Here is a 15,875-nt window from a genome sequence, read left to right on the forward strand (position 1 = left end):
GTCCTAGCTCTGTTGGACTTTCCTGGGCACCCTGAAGCCTTCTTCACAACAATTGATCGTCTTTCCTCGAGTTAATTTACATGGCAAGGAGGGACTTTGCAAGTAATTGCATTTAATCTGATCCCTCTTCATAGCATCCTAATATAATTGCCATATAAACTGAGGCAACAGACTGAAAATAAAAATGTGTCACTCTCAAAACTTTTGGCCACAACTGTATTAGAGTATTACAGCAAACAGATTCTGATTCTGGTTTTATGTAGGGTGCAAGAAGGTTTTCAGTTTTGACTCAAAACAAAGCACCAAATTGTGAGAGTTCATGAAGTGAAATACCACCAAACACAATCAATTCCTCTTTTCTTCGTACCTGGTCAAACGCCACAGCCAGTTATTAGTGGTGAAGTGTCGCCTTCGTCCACCGGGGGCGCTGTTCTCTGTTTATATTTTCAATGACACAAGCTCCAACATGGCCGCACAGTGACAGCAACGCTAACCAAACTTACGGCTCACAAAACAGATATTAAAGAACAGCGGTGCACTTAGGTGTTATATTTTAGGTCCGCTGCAGTGTCGTGATGTGGCTGCCACTTCACAGAGTCTATTTAAGAAGCCAGACAAGCTGCGGGAGAAGTTTAGCCGCTGCTCTTTTAAAACTATCAAGGCACAGGGACAATGCTAGCGTGTCTCACTTCAGTCATTCCGCTGGACTTTCTGCACCAACATGCAAGGCACTTGTGTACAGAAAACACGGAGACCCTTCTCAAGTCGTCCAGTAAGAGCTCCCGTTTCAATAAAGAATTCATGTTTTGTTGGTTGCATGTAGATAAATCAGGTCATGTGGCTCAACGCTGCTGTTTAACGGGGTTTAGGTGATTAAACATGCCTGATTCTGTCGTGTCATCCAGTAGTCTTCATTCTTTCGGTGTTTCCTCTCGTAAAACTTGTTTGAAAACACTTGTCTCGAAGCATAAATCTCACCATTATGCCGCTCACCTGTCCATGTACATTTTACGTCTTCTTTGTTATTGGCTAATCACCGTCCTCTGGGGCCCGAGGACGTAAACATCCGCTGGACACTGGTAGGAGAAAAAAGTGCGTTCAAATGGGGTTTACATGAGAAAAACTTCAAAGATGGAGTCTACTGGTGTTGGCGTAAGATTGGCAAAACTGCCTGACTTCCGTTAAACAGTTTGCTATTCATCTTTCAGATAGGCCTACTAGTTGATTACAAAACACAAGATCATATTGAATCTTTGTTTTGTCTCAGACCTAGTGGTGAGCTTTTTTTTTTCTTTTTTTTTTCACACAGTAAAGACAAAATTGCAAATCCTTGCATTTGAGAGGCCGAACCAGCAAATTGGGCTTGCTATGAACCAAAGTAGACAGAACTTAAAACTAATTTTCTGGTTGCCAGGTTGGAGAATTTAGATCTGCCCCCTGTAGGCGCCAAAGATGTCCTTGTTAAAATTCTGGCGGCACCAATCAACCCTGCTGATATCAATATGATTCAAGGTAATCTCTCAGACCAAAGCCTGATTTAAAAGCAAAGAAAGAGAACAATACATTAATTTCTTGTTGTGCTTGAAGATCTGTTGTCTATCTAACGGGGTCGTTTCAGGAACTTACTCCATCCTGCCTGACCTCCCAGCTGTCGGGGGCAATGAAGGTGTGGCCCAGGTCGTAGAGGTGGGCAGCCAGGTCAAGTCCCTCAAAACAGGAGACTGGGTCATCCCGAAAGAGTCCAGTCTAGGTAATTTACACCTTTATTACATGGCTGAGACCACAGGGTCACAACTGTATCTCCCCAGTATTAAATTTGTACCTTTGTGTGAGCAGGGACATGGAGGACAGAGGCGGTGCTCGCTGAGGATGATGTCATTTCGCTACCGAATGACATTCCTTTGTTGTCTGCTGCCACTCTGGGGGTAAACCCCTGCACTGCCTTCAGGATGCTCTTGGACTTTGAAGATCTAAAGCCAGGTAAACAGGTCCACACACTGGGACATTATATCATATTACATTATATTATTTTCAATTTCACAGGATCCCCTGCCTGGCACACCCCACACCCCCGAACCCTAATCCCTCCATACCGCCACACTGCATCTGCTGACCCTGTTGCATCCCCCTGTCAGAGGCAGAACTAGCTTTTATTGCCATTATCATATAATTGTCCTTTGTTTTTTGCACAAATATTGCTTAAGGGTTGGACTATGGCTTTATTGTGGTCATATAAGATTTTAGTATCATACTAAGTTTTTCTTTTATGATGTTCTTAACATGGTTTTTATTTACTACTCTAAGTTTTCTCCTTCTATTTCTATTTATTACATTAATTATGACGTCTTGGTATGTAATTTTATTGCACAAGCACTGACCAGACTGATTTTATGTATCATGTATGTCCTGTATGTGGATGATGTAAGTGATGTCTCCCTGTCCATGAAATGTAGGCAACCAAGAGGCACAATGGGCCCAAAACAAATTTCTCCTATGGGACAAATAAAGTTACCTTACCTTACCTTACCTAATCTTACCTTACCTTATCTTATCGTGCGGTAGGTGTTCATGTTCCATCTGAGATGTGGATTAAATTATTAGACAGATGAAACCTTGACCCGCTGCTTGTGAAAAGTCAGTCAATACCACTAGCCTACTGCTACTAACTTTAAATATTCAGAAGGACAGTTTTTCTGTGTTTCACCAAAGCACAAAAGACTTTCAGAATTAGCCAGTATTCAGTAAATGTAAAGCCACTGTGTTGATAAAGTTTATGGGTTGGTGTCTGCAGCATGAACTTGCATAAGGGGGGGATTCTGTGCATGGTAGGTGTGATGAGATGATGATGAGAACATGTTTATTTAAAACTGAGTAAAAACATGCGGTGAAGTAGCCTAGTTTTATCCATCAGGTGACAGTGTCTGTCCATGTATTTTCCAGGGGACACAGTGATCCAGAACGCTGCCAACAGTGGAGTGGGCCAGGCTGTCATACAGATTGCCGCTGCACAAGGAATAAACACTATCAACGTAATCAGAGACAGGTTGACTCAGTCATACTTCACTCAATCTGAAATAACTGATTTTTTGTGTGTGTTTTTTTTAAGTATATTTTTGGGGTCTTTTTTGCCTTTAATTGACAGGAGAGTTGAGAGAGACAGGAAATGGGAAGCAGAGAGGGGGGGTGACAAGCAGGATAGGGCCGCTCGACGTGGGATTCGAACCAGGGCCGTCTGCAGTGAGGACTATAGCCTCAATACATGGGGCGAGTGCTCTACCAACTGAGCTAAACACCACCCCGACATACCTGTTTTATAACTACGTTGTGTAAATAAATGGGTGTAATGACACTTCAGCTCTTCTTCCTGTTCCTCACTAAGTTTCTTAAATCCTTTCTGGGGACCGTACTAACACTATGAGTGACTATGGATACTTTTTTTGTGTGCTGGAATTTATGAGTGTAATGAACTTCCTCATTGTGCCTTCCCTTTCACAGGCCAGAGTTCACACAGCTCAGTGATAGGTTGAAGGCTATCGGTGCGACCCATGTGATCAAAGAGGAGGCACTGAGGCGTCCTGAGATTAAGGAACTGTTCAAGGTCTGTGGCTCTAAAGACAGCTCTTAATATAGGGCCCTGTGGTTTCGCCTGACAGTGCATAAATATGTCCTAATATGTTCTGTTTTTTTCTAGACTTGTTCGAAACCAAAACTAGCTTTAAATGGAGTTGGAGGCAAGAGTGCAACAGAACTGCTCCGTCATCTACAGTGAGGATGATGAATATTTTTTTTTAGAACATGATCAAATAATTTAACACAGAATAGAGAATCTGAAAATAAAATACCATATATTTTTTAATGATTTTCAGGGTTGGTGGCTCTATGGTGACATATGGAGGAATGGCCAAACAGCCAGTTACTGTCCCTGTGGTAAGATGAATCCTCCTATGTCCTAGGATACACATACTGTACATCTCCGAAAGACATTATTAGCTGAGCTCTTTTTAATGACTTTAAACTTGATCTATTTTCTTTTATTTTACTTTTTTATTCTTCTTTGCTCCTGTTTTTAACTGTGTTTTCTGTTCTTTGTTTTTATGCTGTTCCTTTTTTCTTTTTTTAATGTTTTGTCTTTATGTAAAGCACATTTAGTTGCCTTGGTATGAAATGTGCTATATAAATAAAGATGCCTTGCCTTGCCTTGCCTATTATAAATCTAATCCCAACACTTACTACACTTGTTCTCTCCAGAGTGCTCTGATTTTTAAGGACGTAAAGGTTCGGGGATTTTGGGTCACACAGTGGAAGAGAGATCACTTAAACGGTGAGTCCTTATGGAGTGACCTCTTTCACGCACTAAGATAACGAAATGAGTCCTTTAAAAAAAAAAAAAAAAAAAACTTCAATTGAAATTCCGCAAACTTTCTCCTCAGATGAAAGGGCGCTAAGAGCCATGCTGGACGAGCTGTGCTCCCTCATCAAGAAGGGAAAGCTGACAGCTCCTGCCTGCACCGAGGTGGCACTCCAAGACTTCAGTAAAGCCCTTGATGCATCGATGCAGCCGTTCACTTCAGCTAAACAGGTCCTAATTATGTGACCTGGCTGGACTTACCCGCCAACTGAAACGTAACTGTGACTGAACACTGGATTCCAGACGTGTTAATCATATTTGCTGCTAAGGCGTGTACATTTATATTATTAAATGTGTCTTCACAGCAAGCTCAAAGTCTGGTATCTGCCATGTTCTGCAATCATCTCCTCAGTTTACTGGCAGTAATCAAAAACTCATTAAATCTTTATATAGATTTATGAGATAGAATAATCATAGAACTTTATTTGTTGTGTTTTGTAACAGATTATATTGCATTTAACTGACAGTGATGAGTGAGTACAATTAATATAAACAGATTTATTGTTGTGGAAATGCTGATATCACTAATGCATTGATCTGCTCTGTTGAAACAACAGTCATACAAGTCAGAGTGAATACAGCAGAGTCTGACCGGAAAGCTTGAGGGTGAGAACACGTGACTGACGTCTGGATTCGAGCCAGTCAGTACAACAAGGCTGCACACAGGGATTGCCAAAGCTACAAGATGTATTGTATCTAGTAAATGAATTACAGACATTTGTAAGATTTACAACATAAAGGCATATCAATCTGTCATTCATTGTCAACTAGTCGTTAGAAAAATATTTACATGACTGCAATATACAAAATGCTTGATTTTGAATCTCCTTTTTTTCCATTCAATCACTTCCTGAAGCTTCAAAAATACATTTTAACATTACCGATTGGTTAACACCAGACTTATTGCCACGGATAAGAGCGGCAGCAGCCCAGCCTGAATGGCAGCAGCCCCTTCTTTTTGCAGACACGCGTCATACTTGCCAAAGTCTACCTCTCTGGCTGCACACACGTGGTCCACGCGGCAGTCACCGTCACACTCTGTCAGGTCGTAGCTGACAGAGTTGAACTCATAGTACTTCTGCAGGTAGCACTGGTTTTTAGCAATGCTCTCCAGAACCTGGTGCATGGAAGCTGGGGAGGCGTCCGGTACCCTGAAGCTCTCTGTGAGGCGGTATTCTTTCTCCCAGCGTTCACGAGCCGCATTCGCGTGTGTCAGGTTCAGGTAATAGGTCACCACATCCTGAGTGTGTTCAAACAAGCATTGTTACAAAGGTTTTATTGGTTTTAATACGTGCATTGCAGCTTACAACGGTTCCTGAACATATTTGAACGGAAATCACACATTGACTTACTTTGACCAGAAGCGTTTGGGTGTCGTATTCAAAGACACGAATCCCCGGGTTGTTTGCTCCGTCCACAACTCCAGGAAGTGATGTTTTCCATGGTGTGACTCCTGGGCTGAGAAACATCGCACTGATGGGAGAGTCTGGAGAAAGAGAGAGGAATCACTGCTGATTTCCCATATATTACAAATGTAAGCGTGGCACCAGGTCATGTAATCTATCGGCAGTAGTAGTAGTGGTATAGGGCAGTGGTTCCCAAACGGTGTGCCGCGGCACACTGGTGTGCCGTGAGGCAAGTCCAGGTGTGCCGTGGGATTTTGTGACAACCATACATTATTATTGCAATATACAACTACACAAAAAATAATTATTTTTAATTTACTATCAGTACTTTGTATGCGCTCATTTCATAATACAGAGGCAAACTCTATACCTAAAAACAATTCTCAAAAAAAAAATCCTCAAAGAGAACCCCATATTTCGCACAATATGTTTCAATGCTGATCAATCTGTAGGACCATGGACGGTTATTGTGACCTGTCTGGTTTAAATGGTTGTATTGCTGCTTTGATGAAGCCTAATTTGATAAAGTTTCAAATTAATCTTTGAAATATTTCGTTAATAAATATGTGAGTAATGTAGCCTAGTTTTCTTTGTCACATTTTATTTGGCATTATTAAATAATTATGCACATTTACAGATATTTTACATGATATAAGTGATAACACGTGTTATGAAGGCTATTTTGAACAATAGGTGTGCCTTGAGATTTTTACTTGTCCTTTGGTGTGCCTTGGCCACAAAAGGTTTGGGAACCACTGGTATAGGGAGTATCATCATGTTACTTTACCGTCTGAATTGTAGAACATGCGGAAGCTATCCGTGTGGTGGTGGCCAAAGAACTGTCCAAGGATGACAGAATGATGCTTCTGAATTAAATCCAAGTATCTCCGGTTGAATGTGGGAGTAAACCACGGCTTGCTTCTCTTCTTCTCAAAGAAACCTGGGGGCACGTGGCCAATGATGTACACCTGGTAAAGAAACCATTGCACAGTTGGTTGAAAATGGCTCATTTTCACTCTCTGAGCTCTGCTTTTTCAATTGATCAGCTTGTATGCACGGCAAAGGGTTAAACTGGGCCAGACCAACTAGGGAGAGCTCAATGCCAGACAGTGTTTCTGAAAGTGAATCTCTTTCACAACTCCTTTTGCTTATGACTAATATAGCGTAAGCCATTCAAATGAAAGTTTTCCCTCTTTTTACCCTGCAACTGCATGGAAAAGAGGGAAGAATTTCTCACTGTTTTTTTGTGATCTGTAAGACTACTGCCAGCAATGCATAAAAAGTAGAACTGCAGATAGCAGAAGTCCCTAAAGCATGGTGGGACTGACTCTTTTTCAGTGTAAGCCCTGCTGCAGAGCACTGATGGACATGATGCCTCGCCTTTTCTTTGTTGTTTGCAGCCTCAGTCAGAACGCCATCAGCCCAACTAAACTGGCCTGCTGGGTCGACCATGTCCACGGTCAGCTTGTTCTGGTCATAGTAGAGGTTAGTGTTGAGGACCAGCATCCTGTAACCTGTTCGACCCAGCAGCTTTTCGGTGTAGTATCCACCTGCACAGGAGAAACAATGCAGAAAGCAAATGGCGTGTGTTTTCAATTGTATCATTTGTGAACTTGTTACATTGATTCTTACGGGAGCAACTGTGCATCAAAATATCAAACAAAGCTCTCTTCACCTTTTATGAATGTCAGTTGGGACTCTGGCTCCAACCAGTCCTGCCACATTGCTGCTGTTTGGTTATAGATGTAGTTTGGGCCTGCAGGAAGCTGGCTCTTAGGGTGGTAGTCATGGTTCCCCAAGGCAGAGTACACTTTAGTGTCTGAGGAAGCAAATGAAGAAATGGCATTAAGAATATTAGCTAATCAATACTAAAATGCTAAAAATGAATGATGATGATACATGTGATCCCTCGTCACACTTACGTGGAAAGACCTGTTGTATGATGTGAGTGAGGTTGCTGATGATATGCAGTACTGCCTCCTCTCCCAGGTCCTCATTGGGTACATGTGGCGTGTCATCTCTGCAATGCAAAACACTGGTTATTTACAGTCGACTTCTCCTTTTTGGTTTAAAGAATAAATTCTGTAAGAGATAGTGACGGGGGTGATCAACCAAACTATACCGAAGAAGTACCAAAGTACCATAGAAATATAGGCTCAAGTGGTTCTCTATGAACCACACATAGTATGCTGAGCTCTCTGTGGGCCTCTCCTCGTGCATGATGTCTCGTAAAAGACATGAACACAACGATTATGAAGCTGGACTTGGGACTTAACACAAGACCATTTTTCCAAACACAAAAATAGACACATGGCTCATTACCCTGTCCACACGATGAAATCCGGGTCTGGCAGGATTTCCTTCATAGCATACACAGAGGAGTTGATGAGATGCCATGGTGAGTCACAGACATAGTCCCCATATCTCCCCGCATTGGCTGCGGGTCGTTTACCGCTCGACTCGCACACCAGCTCGGGGTTGTCGGTCAGCTTGTATGTGGGGTCCCAGTGCAGATCCGTGATGTGCCAGAAGCTCCCTGGATGGAGAGACAAAAAAAAAAAGAACATGCATATGGCACAGATGAAGTTAGTGCAGCTTTAGGACATTTTAAGCATTTTTAAGAAACAAGTATTTTTGGAGACTTGACCTACCTGACAGCGCCTGGATCTCTCTGAAAAGCAGACAAGACAGGAGCAGCCTGACCGCAGACATCATGTTGAAGAACATCCGACACAAGTCAAGTTCACGTTTCAGTGGTACGTCTATAAAGGGCAAAGCAAGATAAGATACAGAAGCTCATGACGCATCTTTGCTCTGGTGGTTGTCCATTACCTGTTCTGACTGCAGGGGACACTTCATTTAGTTCCCTATAGGCTGGTAGCCTACTCATAAAGTTTTAACAGCCGACTAAGTAGATACCCTGACATTGTTTACATAGGCCTACACATGGTGTAGTATGGAGAAGTTATATTTTTCTGAACTAAAAAAAAAGTGATGTGGCTACTCTGGTCAAACGGTTTTTGGCTGCAGGCCCGGAGCACACCTAATGTGGTATAAACTGATAGATAATGAAAGCTATTTATCTAGGCTGTGAATCGAAGATTACCGTAAAAGGCATCAGAGGCAGTAATCTGAGTAGGCTACTTTCTCTGTGGACTATTTTTATGTAGGCTCAGTATAAAACTAATAGGCCTTAGAATTGCTCTAAATAGTTGGTGGGCTCTAATCTTCCGGTGGACCGCACACCACGCTTGTTTATTTTCTTTCCTCGGCGGTATGGTTAAGATGAAGATGCCACTGTTGTTGCATTTTTTTAATGCAGGTCAAAGGCTTGAGGTGCCTTCAAGTCATGCTCGTACTTCCTGCGGCTGCGGTTATTATTACTGAGCAATTTTACAATAAATATAACATTTTCGGACGATTAACTTGTCAAAACTTGGTGATATTGTGTTTACCATGTTTTACCAAACATTACCCGGTACTCTCTGGAGTCTGGATAACATTAACACAGCCGTTGTCTCAGACGTCTTAATATTTCCCACAGTGCTTGAAGGCTGCAAAACTCCCCGCCTTGTCTGTTTGTAAAGGTGTGTGTTTACGCCCCGAGCTTTATCTGTCAGGCACACTCACACTCTAATGCTGTGCACCGCCCTCAATGAGCTACATGATCCAATTTCCATCCAAAATAGACGCTAATGATGTGTATAGGAACATAGTAGAGAGTTGTACTCACCAATCATTGCGACAAATGTGGCCTTTAGAGGGCCATGATGGTCTGACAGACAAAGACCAGGGCGGAAATACAACCAGCACTGAAAATTTCGCGGGACTTCCGTTGTGCGCATGCGCTGTACATTGAGTTTGACGCGGGACTTCCACTCAAGGAAGACGTCTGGAAACCTGCGTGCTGCTGTTGTGCCGTCTCTACAGTGTCAATAATATCACAGTTTTGATATTATTAAGTTAAATTAAAGACAAAGCGCCAACATGTGGAACCAGGGTGAGTTTAATGTCCATTCTGCTTTGTTAATAAAGTTGTCGGGCTGTCTGCAGCTCACATTAGCTTGAATACTAACGAACTCCTCTTTGTTGTTGTCTGGGATGTTAGTTAACGTTAGCAGAGTTGTGTTTGGTGTAAATGGGAAACACGACGAGTAAGCACCGAGTTAATTAAACTGTCACTGTCTTTTCTGTGTCTCTCATTAGGGTACAATGAGTCCAGTATGGGCGGAGGTTACACTCAGTCTCCAGGAGGCTTTGCTTCACCGTCTCTGTCCCAGGGAGGAGAGAAGAAACAGGTCTGTAACGTTACCTAGGACTGCACAACTACATCAATAATCCACTGGCAGCTTGAAGCACATCTTATTTACCAACCTGTTACACAATTAGTTCATATTTCACTGCTACACATAAGTGCACATATTCCTGGGAGCTGATGTAAACACTGTATGACACTTCTTGGATGGTGAGGCACAGCAGTCAACCTCTGTGCCATCTATCCATGCTGTAAACAGTGATTTTAGCTACAACATCTCCCTACCAGGAGACGTTGCTTGGAAGCTCATCGATTTAAAGTTAATACTTTATTTTTGAAATATTTTTTTCATCAGTTAGCTAACATTGGTCCAAAGATGATCGACTATGAGACAATGAGCTCTTTGTCCCCTGGATCTGTTTCCATAGGCCTGTTCAGTAATCCACATATGGGTCCAGCCAGGTCATATTAATAGGTAATATTACAGGGAATTATTGTCATACATAGCTGTGAAAACATTAATAAAAATGTAAAATGTTGTCCTAATGTAATTGTTTGATTCTCCCAATTTTGTGCCTATCATGACTATAAAATGCTATTAGATTAAAGTCTATGTGGTTATGAAGATTTAAAATGGAGAACCCTGCAGAAACCCTGTGTGTGTTTTTCTTTTCTTTTCAGAGAGCCCGTGCCACACAAATAATCCCCTGCACAGTGTCTCAGCTGATGTCTGCCTCCCAGGCAGATGAGGCCTTCAAAGTAGGAGATGTGGAAGTTGCCCAGGTAAGATGAGGCAACGTGAGCACTGTATGGTGGTGAACCAATGTAAATATTTTAATCAGTTGCTGTATATTTATGTACTATTTTCTATTTTTTGTCTTCTAAATAGGGGCATGGCTAAAACTGGGAAATTGGTCAAAGTTGCTGTTAGAAATACCCTGAGGCCCAGTTGACATCTTTATATTGGATGTTTTATTTAGTGTTTGTTTTTTTGTTTTTTTCATTTTTAAGATAGAAAATACATTTTAACTGTAAGATGTGAATGAGCAACTGTTAGAAAATGTATTTTTGTTTGAGATATGACATTAATTGCCATTGCCAAAATAGTTTTTTGACTAATCATTAAGTCAAGTGAGAGAAAAGCAGGTTTTCATAATTTTTTATATATGCATGAAATTCTTCAGAGAGGGTTTTGTCATTATTATATGGTAATGAACTAAATTCAGTTAAAAAACAAACTTTCTTGTCCATCACAAGTGACAGAAAATTGCCAATTCAGTTTTTTCCCCCAGTGCTTTCTGGATTTATCAAGAAAAGAAACTGGCAGACTAATCAGTGATAAACATATTATGTATATATTCATTCATTGGCTACCTCTCCAGCTGTCAGAGTGTATTTCTGTTTTTTTCATGAGCTTCTCATTTCACCACTAAATGACTGTGTATGCAATCTAGGATACAATCCGTAGTATGCAGAGTTCCACCTAATGGTATGGATTCAACCTCTTAACCACCTACTGCCTAATTAATCTCTGTTATACTGTATGTAAATAATTATCTTAGCTTAGCTTTATTATGTGTATTGGAGGATGCATAGTTTTATACTCCAATTCCTGAATAGCTCCACCTACCACCATAGACGTCATTTACACTGGGGACCCACCACCACTTTTTGTCACGAACAATTTTGTCCCCACCACCAAATTAACTTAACATTAACCTGATGAAAAATTAAGAAAAAACATTGGTACAAATAAACTATGACAGAATAGGCAGCCCAAACAGTGCACGGCGCATAACTTCCTATACGCCGGAGCCAACTCGCAACAAGTGTAGCTTCGATTACAGTAGTTCTCAAACTCTTTCTGTCATTTCCTGCTTTGGACAAAGAGGGAATTTCAAGCCGCACCAGGGGGACGCCGGGGGTCGATTGAACGATAAGACAGCAGCCCACAGATATATGCTTAATGTTTGGGGTGCAACAAAGTCACTGTTAACAACATCAACATTTAATCTCTGGAGTGCATTATGGTCCTTGTCCCCATCACTTTTAAAGTAAACTGACGCCCTTGCCTACCACCACAGCGCTGACTGGAATCATTCTCATCATGCTATGGGGGGAAAATGCCGCCTTCTTTGTATTTCTTCTTTGCATCACTAAGCAAAATGGTGTTAAGAGGAACTTGTTTCAGATAAACATTTGCATGTACAGAGATAGCTATTTGTTAGAAAAAAAGAAGAAAAAAAAAAGTTTGTGCAGCATTTCATAGAAAAGAGGGAACCTTGGACCCACAACATGCATCATTCAGATAATACCCAAGAAAAAAGAACGAAACTAACACCTCTTTTGCGCCACATGTGCTAAAACAATGCAGCATATTACAACTTGCAGTTAAAGCAGAAGTAAGTGATATATTTGTGTTAATATAAGTCTTAAATAGTTATATCTTCCGACAGCAATCACTTACATAGAGTGTTTGGTCTGAAACACGGGTCTGTCAGTCACTCTGCTCTGCTCTGAGCGGAGGAGAAAACATTTATCGTATCCTACAGTTTTTATCCAATGAGGAGAGAGAACGGCATGCAGGGCTGTGTGTGCAGCCAAGGAACGCCGTGAATGTGGTGACGTAGCGACGAGGACTGTTATGGTGCGTTCAAGGCAACTCGTATTTTTCCGACCTGTGAAGTGGTACCAGTTCGATCTGGTACGAGTTCACGGGTCGGAAGTTACGAGTGGCCGTTATAGTGACTTTCACCGGTAAAACAGGTCGGAAAAACACGAGTGGGTTGCCTGGAACGCTACAAAGTCATAAGTTGTGACTTGAAGCTGTAATTTACGATTTCAAAAGCCTGCCTGGAACGCAGCATTAGCCAAAACGACCAGACCACTTACTTCTGCTTTAATATGTAGCTGTTTGGTTTTACTTGGTTTGGTAATGGCTCGTGTTTTCTGTCATAGGTTACTATTGTGGGTGTCATCAGGAGCACAGACAAATCCATGACCAACATTCAGTACAAGGTGGATGACATGACAGGTGCCCCCATGGACGTGAAGCAGTGGGTGGACACAGAGGTCAGTGTGTCTCGGTTTCGAAACTCCTCTGTTCTACTGAACTTCAGTCACATGTGGGAGATGCATATAAACCATCAGTAAAACAAGACCTCAGGTGGTCAACCACATGACACAATATGTTGTATGCGGTCATGATGTTATTTAAAGGTATGGAAAAATCATTACTGTCTGGCTAATGATGAGTTTTACTTCCCATCTTAAGTTTATTAGCCAGGTGAGGAAGTTAAGAGTGCGGCTATAGTGTAAATTACATCACAAATGCAACAGAAATATGTATCAGAAGCATATATAGCGATGAAAACTAGCTTTTTTAGTTAACTCGGGTGCATTTACATTTGTTTTTTACAATGTTTTATTAATGTACACTGTCCCTTGTCAAATAAATGAAACTAAAACTGATATAAGCAGGTTACCTGTGTCATTGTGAGTTACAAATGTTACTGGTTATCATTGAAAACCTGAACCCTCATCAGGATTTCCAATCAGACATTTTAGAAGTCAAGCACTTTCACTATTAATCTGTGGTTGTTGTCTGTTTAGGACCCCGGTATGGACAGCACTGTCCTGCCCCCAGGCACGTACGTCAAAGTGTCCGGCAATCTGCGCTCCTTTCAGGTGAGTTTAATGTCCTGAAATCCTCTTGGAGACAAACTTTATGATCCCTTGTGAGGAGATAATGACCGTATGAAATCTAAATGGCTGGCACATCTAAGCCTGAGAAAATTGTCCTCAAAGTTTATGCTGTGAAAATGTTACATATACATATACTGTGAAGAATTTAAATTAGAAGGGGTGTTGCACACTGACCAATGTGGTTTTTGCTTAGTTTTCTCAACAGTTAATACCCCGAACTTTTCTCTCCCACTAGTTCCTCTGTGAATTCAGTTTTTCTCTCTCTGTTCTTTTTCTTTTTTGATGATTGACTGGGGGTGTGGGTGTTTGTCTTCCTGTCTCAGAACCACAGGTCGGTTGTTGCATTCAGCGTGAGGCCCCTAGAGGATATGAACGAAATCACCTCGCATATGTTGGAGGTGGTCCAAGCGCACATGGCGCTCGGCAAACCACAGAGCACGGTGAGACATCTTCGACGTAAACCTCAAAAAGCTTTTGTTGCTGGTTGCAACACGAACAAAGAGGTATTCAGATTAGGTTATAGTGCTGAGAAACCTGAAAGTGTATCGGTCAGAGGAGGCCTCCTGCTCTGATAGATGAAGGGAGTCTTTTTTATTGTCAAAGTGACTGACAAGAGGACCCCAACCCAGTGGAGATGCCAAGTTGTCTTTTAAATCGAAATAAATCTCAGCCAGTAATTAAAAAAAAAAGATCACTCTACCATTGTTTCATTATTTGAATGAGGCTGAGTCACTATCGCTTACAAAATGACATCAATGCGGAGTTGAGTCACTGCAGTCATGGGGTAACAGTTAGTGTGACATAAAACCGCTGTGATTCCTACATTTTATTTTAAAAGAATTGACTGCATGGTTTCAACACATACCTCACAGTTCTCTTTTTCCCTGTAAAAGGAACAGTCACATCACATTTCTTAATATCTGTATCTACGTGACCTTTATGGTATTAACAGGAACTGCGGTGTCCACACATTTAAGTATTGTTTCGCTTTCAGATGGGGACTGGAGGAGGAATGAGCAGTAACGTCACCTCCGTGTCACGACCGGGCATGGCCAGTGTGGGAGCGGTGACGGGGAGCTATGCAGGTGCCACCGACATGGTTAACAATGGGTTGAGTGGAAACCAGAATCAGGTGAGCCTCAGTGAAGCAACTGATACAGAAATCACTGATCTAAGATAAAAGCCTTTTAACCACACAGATTGATGTCTCATACTTCATCCCTTCCTATCATAACTATGAACGTGACGTGATTTCACAAGCAGAAGATAGTCAAACTGAGAGATGTTTTAATATTTGTGGTTTGATGACACGTTTTAACGTAATTGTCCGTCCTTCAAGGTGCTGAGTTTGATAAGAGGCTGTCCAGACCAACAGGGCATCAGCATTCAGGACCTAAAGCAGAGACTCAGTGGCATGAGTATGAATATTATAAAGTAAGAGAAGAGTTTAATATTATTATTATCCACCATTTGTTTTCTTTGAATTGCGAAGGAATATTCTGTCTTTGTTACAAACATTTGACTGTCTGTTGTATGAGAAAATAGTCCTCACTTTTGTCTTTGTGCTCCAACAGGCAAGCAGTGGAGTTTCTAAGCAATGAAGGACACATCTTTTCCACCATTGACGAAGACCACTTCAAATCAACAGACAACGATGATTAGGCACTTGACCAGTGGAGATACTTCTTTGAAATTAAGCTGACGGAATAACCAGTGAACGTTTTATAACTCAAAGGTGTTGACTAAATCACAACCTAGCTGAAACATTCAGTGTCTCAGAACTAAATGTAAACCTATATGTCCTCTGTTGAGCTGAAAAGTAGATGTTTGTTTGATGAGACGTTGGTTCACACATCCTGAGGTTGCTTCTGCTGTTTTGCAAGTCCCAAAACTGTTGCAGCTTAAGCTGTTGTTGGCAGATAAAACTATTTCTCTGTATTCCCTATTGTTCACTGTAAAGCATTTTGTTATTTTAAAATTTGGAAGCATAACTTCTGGGGTTGTTTTCGTCATTGTAACTTACTTTTGACAGAATTAAAAGATGATTCAAAATACAGTGTGGTCATCCAATGGTGACTTCTTTGTTCCACAATGGTCAACA

The 15,875-nt window shown here is 41.4% G+C and overlaps 3 protein-coding genes across 4 annotated transcripts; 2 read left to right on the plus strand and 1 right to left on the minus strand.

Moving 5' to 3' along the window:
- Positions 1-439: 439 nt before the first annotated feature.
- mecr (mitochondrial trans-2-enoyl-CoA reductase) lies at positions 440-4,716 on the plus strand. The gene is made up of 10 exons (XM_085801106.1): positions 440-772; positions 1,415-1,512; positions 1,619-1,750; positions 1,837-1,980; positions 2,941-3,043; positions 3,496-3,598; positions 3,692-3,765; positions 3,867-3,927; positions 4,249-4,321; positions 4,431-4,716. Exons 1-10 carry the CDS (start codon positions 576-578, stop codon positions 4,592-4,594), a joined length of 1,149 nt encoding a protein of 382 aa, XP_085657232.1. The 5' UTR covers positions 440-575; the 3' UTR covers positions 4,595-4,716.
- On the minus strand, positions 4,445-8,667 carry smpdl3b (sphingomyelin phosphodiesterase acid like 3B). The gene is made up of 8 exons (XM_085801105.1): positions 8,466-8,667; positions 8,137-8,350; positions 7,737-7,834; positions 7,490-7,633; positions 7,195-7,364; positions 6,602-6,782; positions 5,761-5,894; positions 4,445-5,648 (listed from the first exon to the last, which is right to left on the minus strand). Exons 1-8 carry the CDS (start codon positions 8,539-8,541, stop codon positions 5,286-5,288), a joined length of 1,380 nt encoding a protein of 459 aa, XP_085657231.1. The 5' UTR covers positions 8,542-8,667; the 3' UTR covers positions 4,445-5,285.
- On the plus strand, positions 8,291-15,831 carry rpa2 (replication protein A2). Of its 2 annotated transcripts, none has more exons than XM_085801107.1 (9): positions 8,291-8,570; positions 10,021-10,112; positions 10,751-10,852; positions 13,028-13,141; positions 13,682-13,756; positions 14,098-14,214; positions 14,769-14,906; positions 15,114-15,208; positions 15,349-15,831. In XM_085801107.1, exons 1-9 carry the CDS (start codon positions 8,528-8,530, stop codon positions 15,434-15,436), a joined length of 864 nt encoding a protein of 287 aa, XP_085657233.1. In that variant the 5' UTR covers positions 8,291-8,527; the 3' UTR covers positions 15,437-15,831. The 2 variants fall into 2 exon arrangements, with proteins under 2 accessions (XP_085657233.1, XP_085657234.1); XM_085801108.1 differs by lacking the exon at positions 8,291-8,570 and adding an exon at positions 9,672-9,814.
- Positions 15,832-15,875: the final 44 nt, after the last annotated feature.

Source organism: Trachurus japonicus, chromosome 16 (genome assembly GCF_045865225.1).
Source record: "Trachurus japonicus isolate A0001 chromosome 16, Traja_1.0".
In the NCBI taxonomy this organism is placed as follows: domain Eukaryota; kingdom Metazoa; phylum Chordata; class Actinopteri; order Carangiformes; family Carangidae; genus Trachurus; species Trachurus japonicus.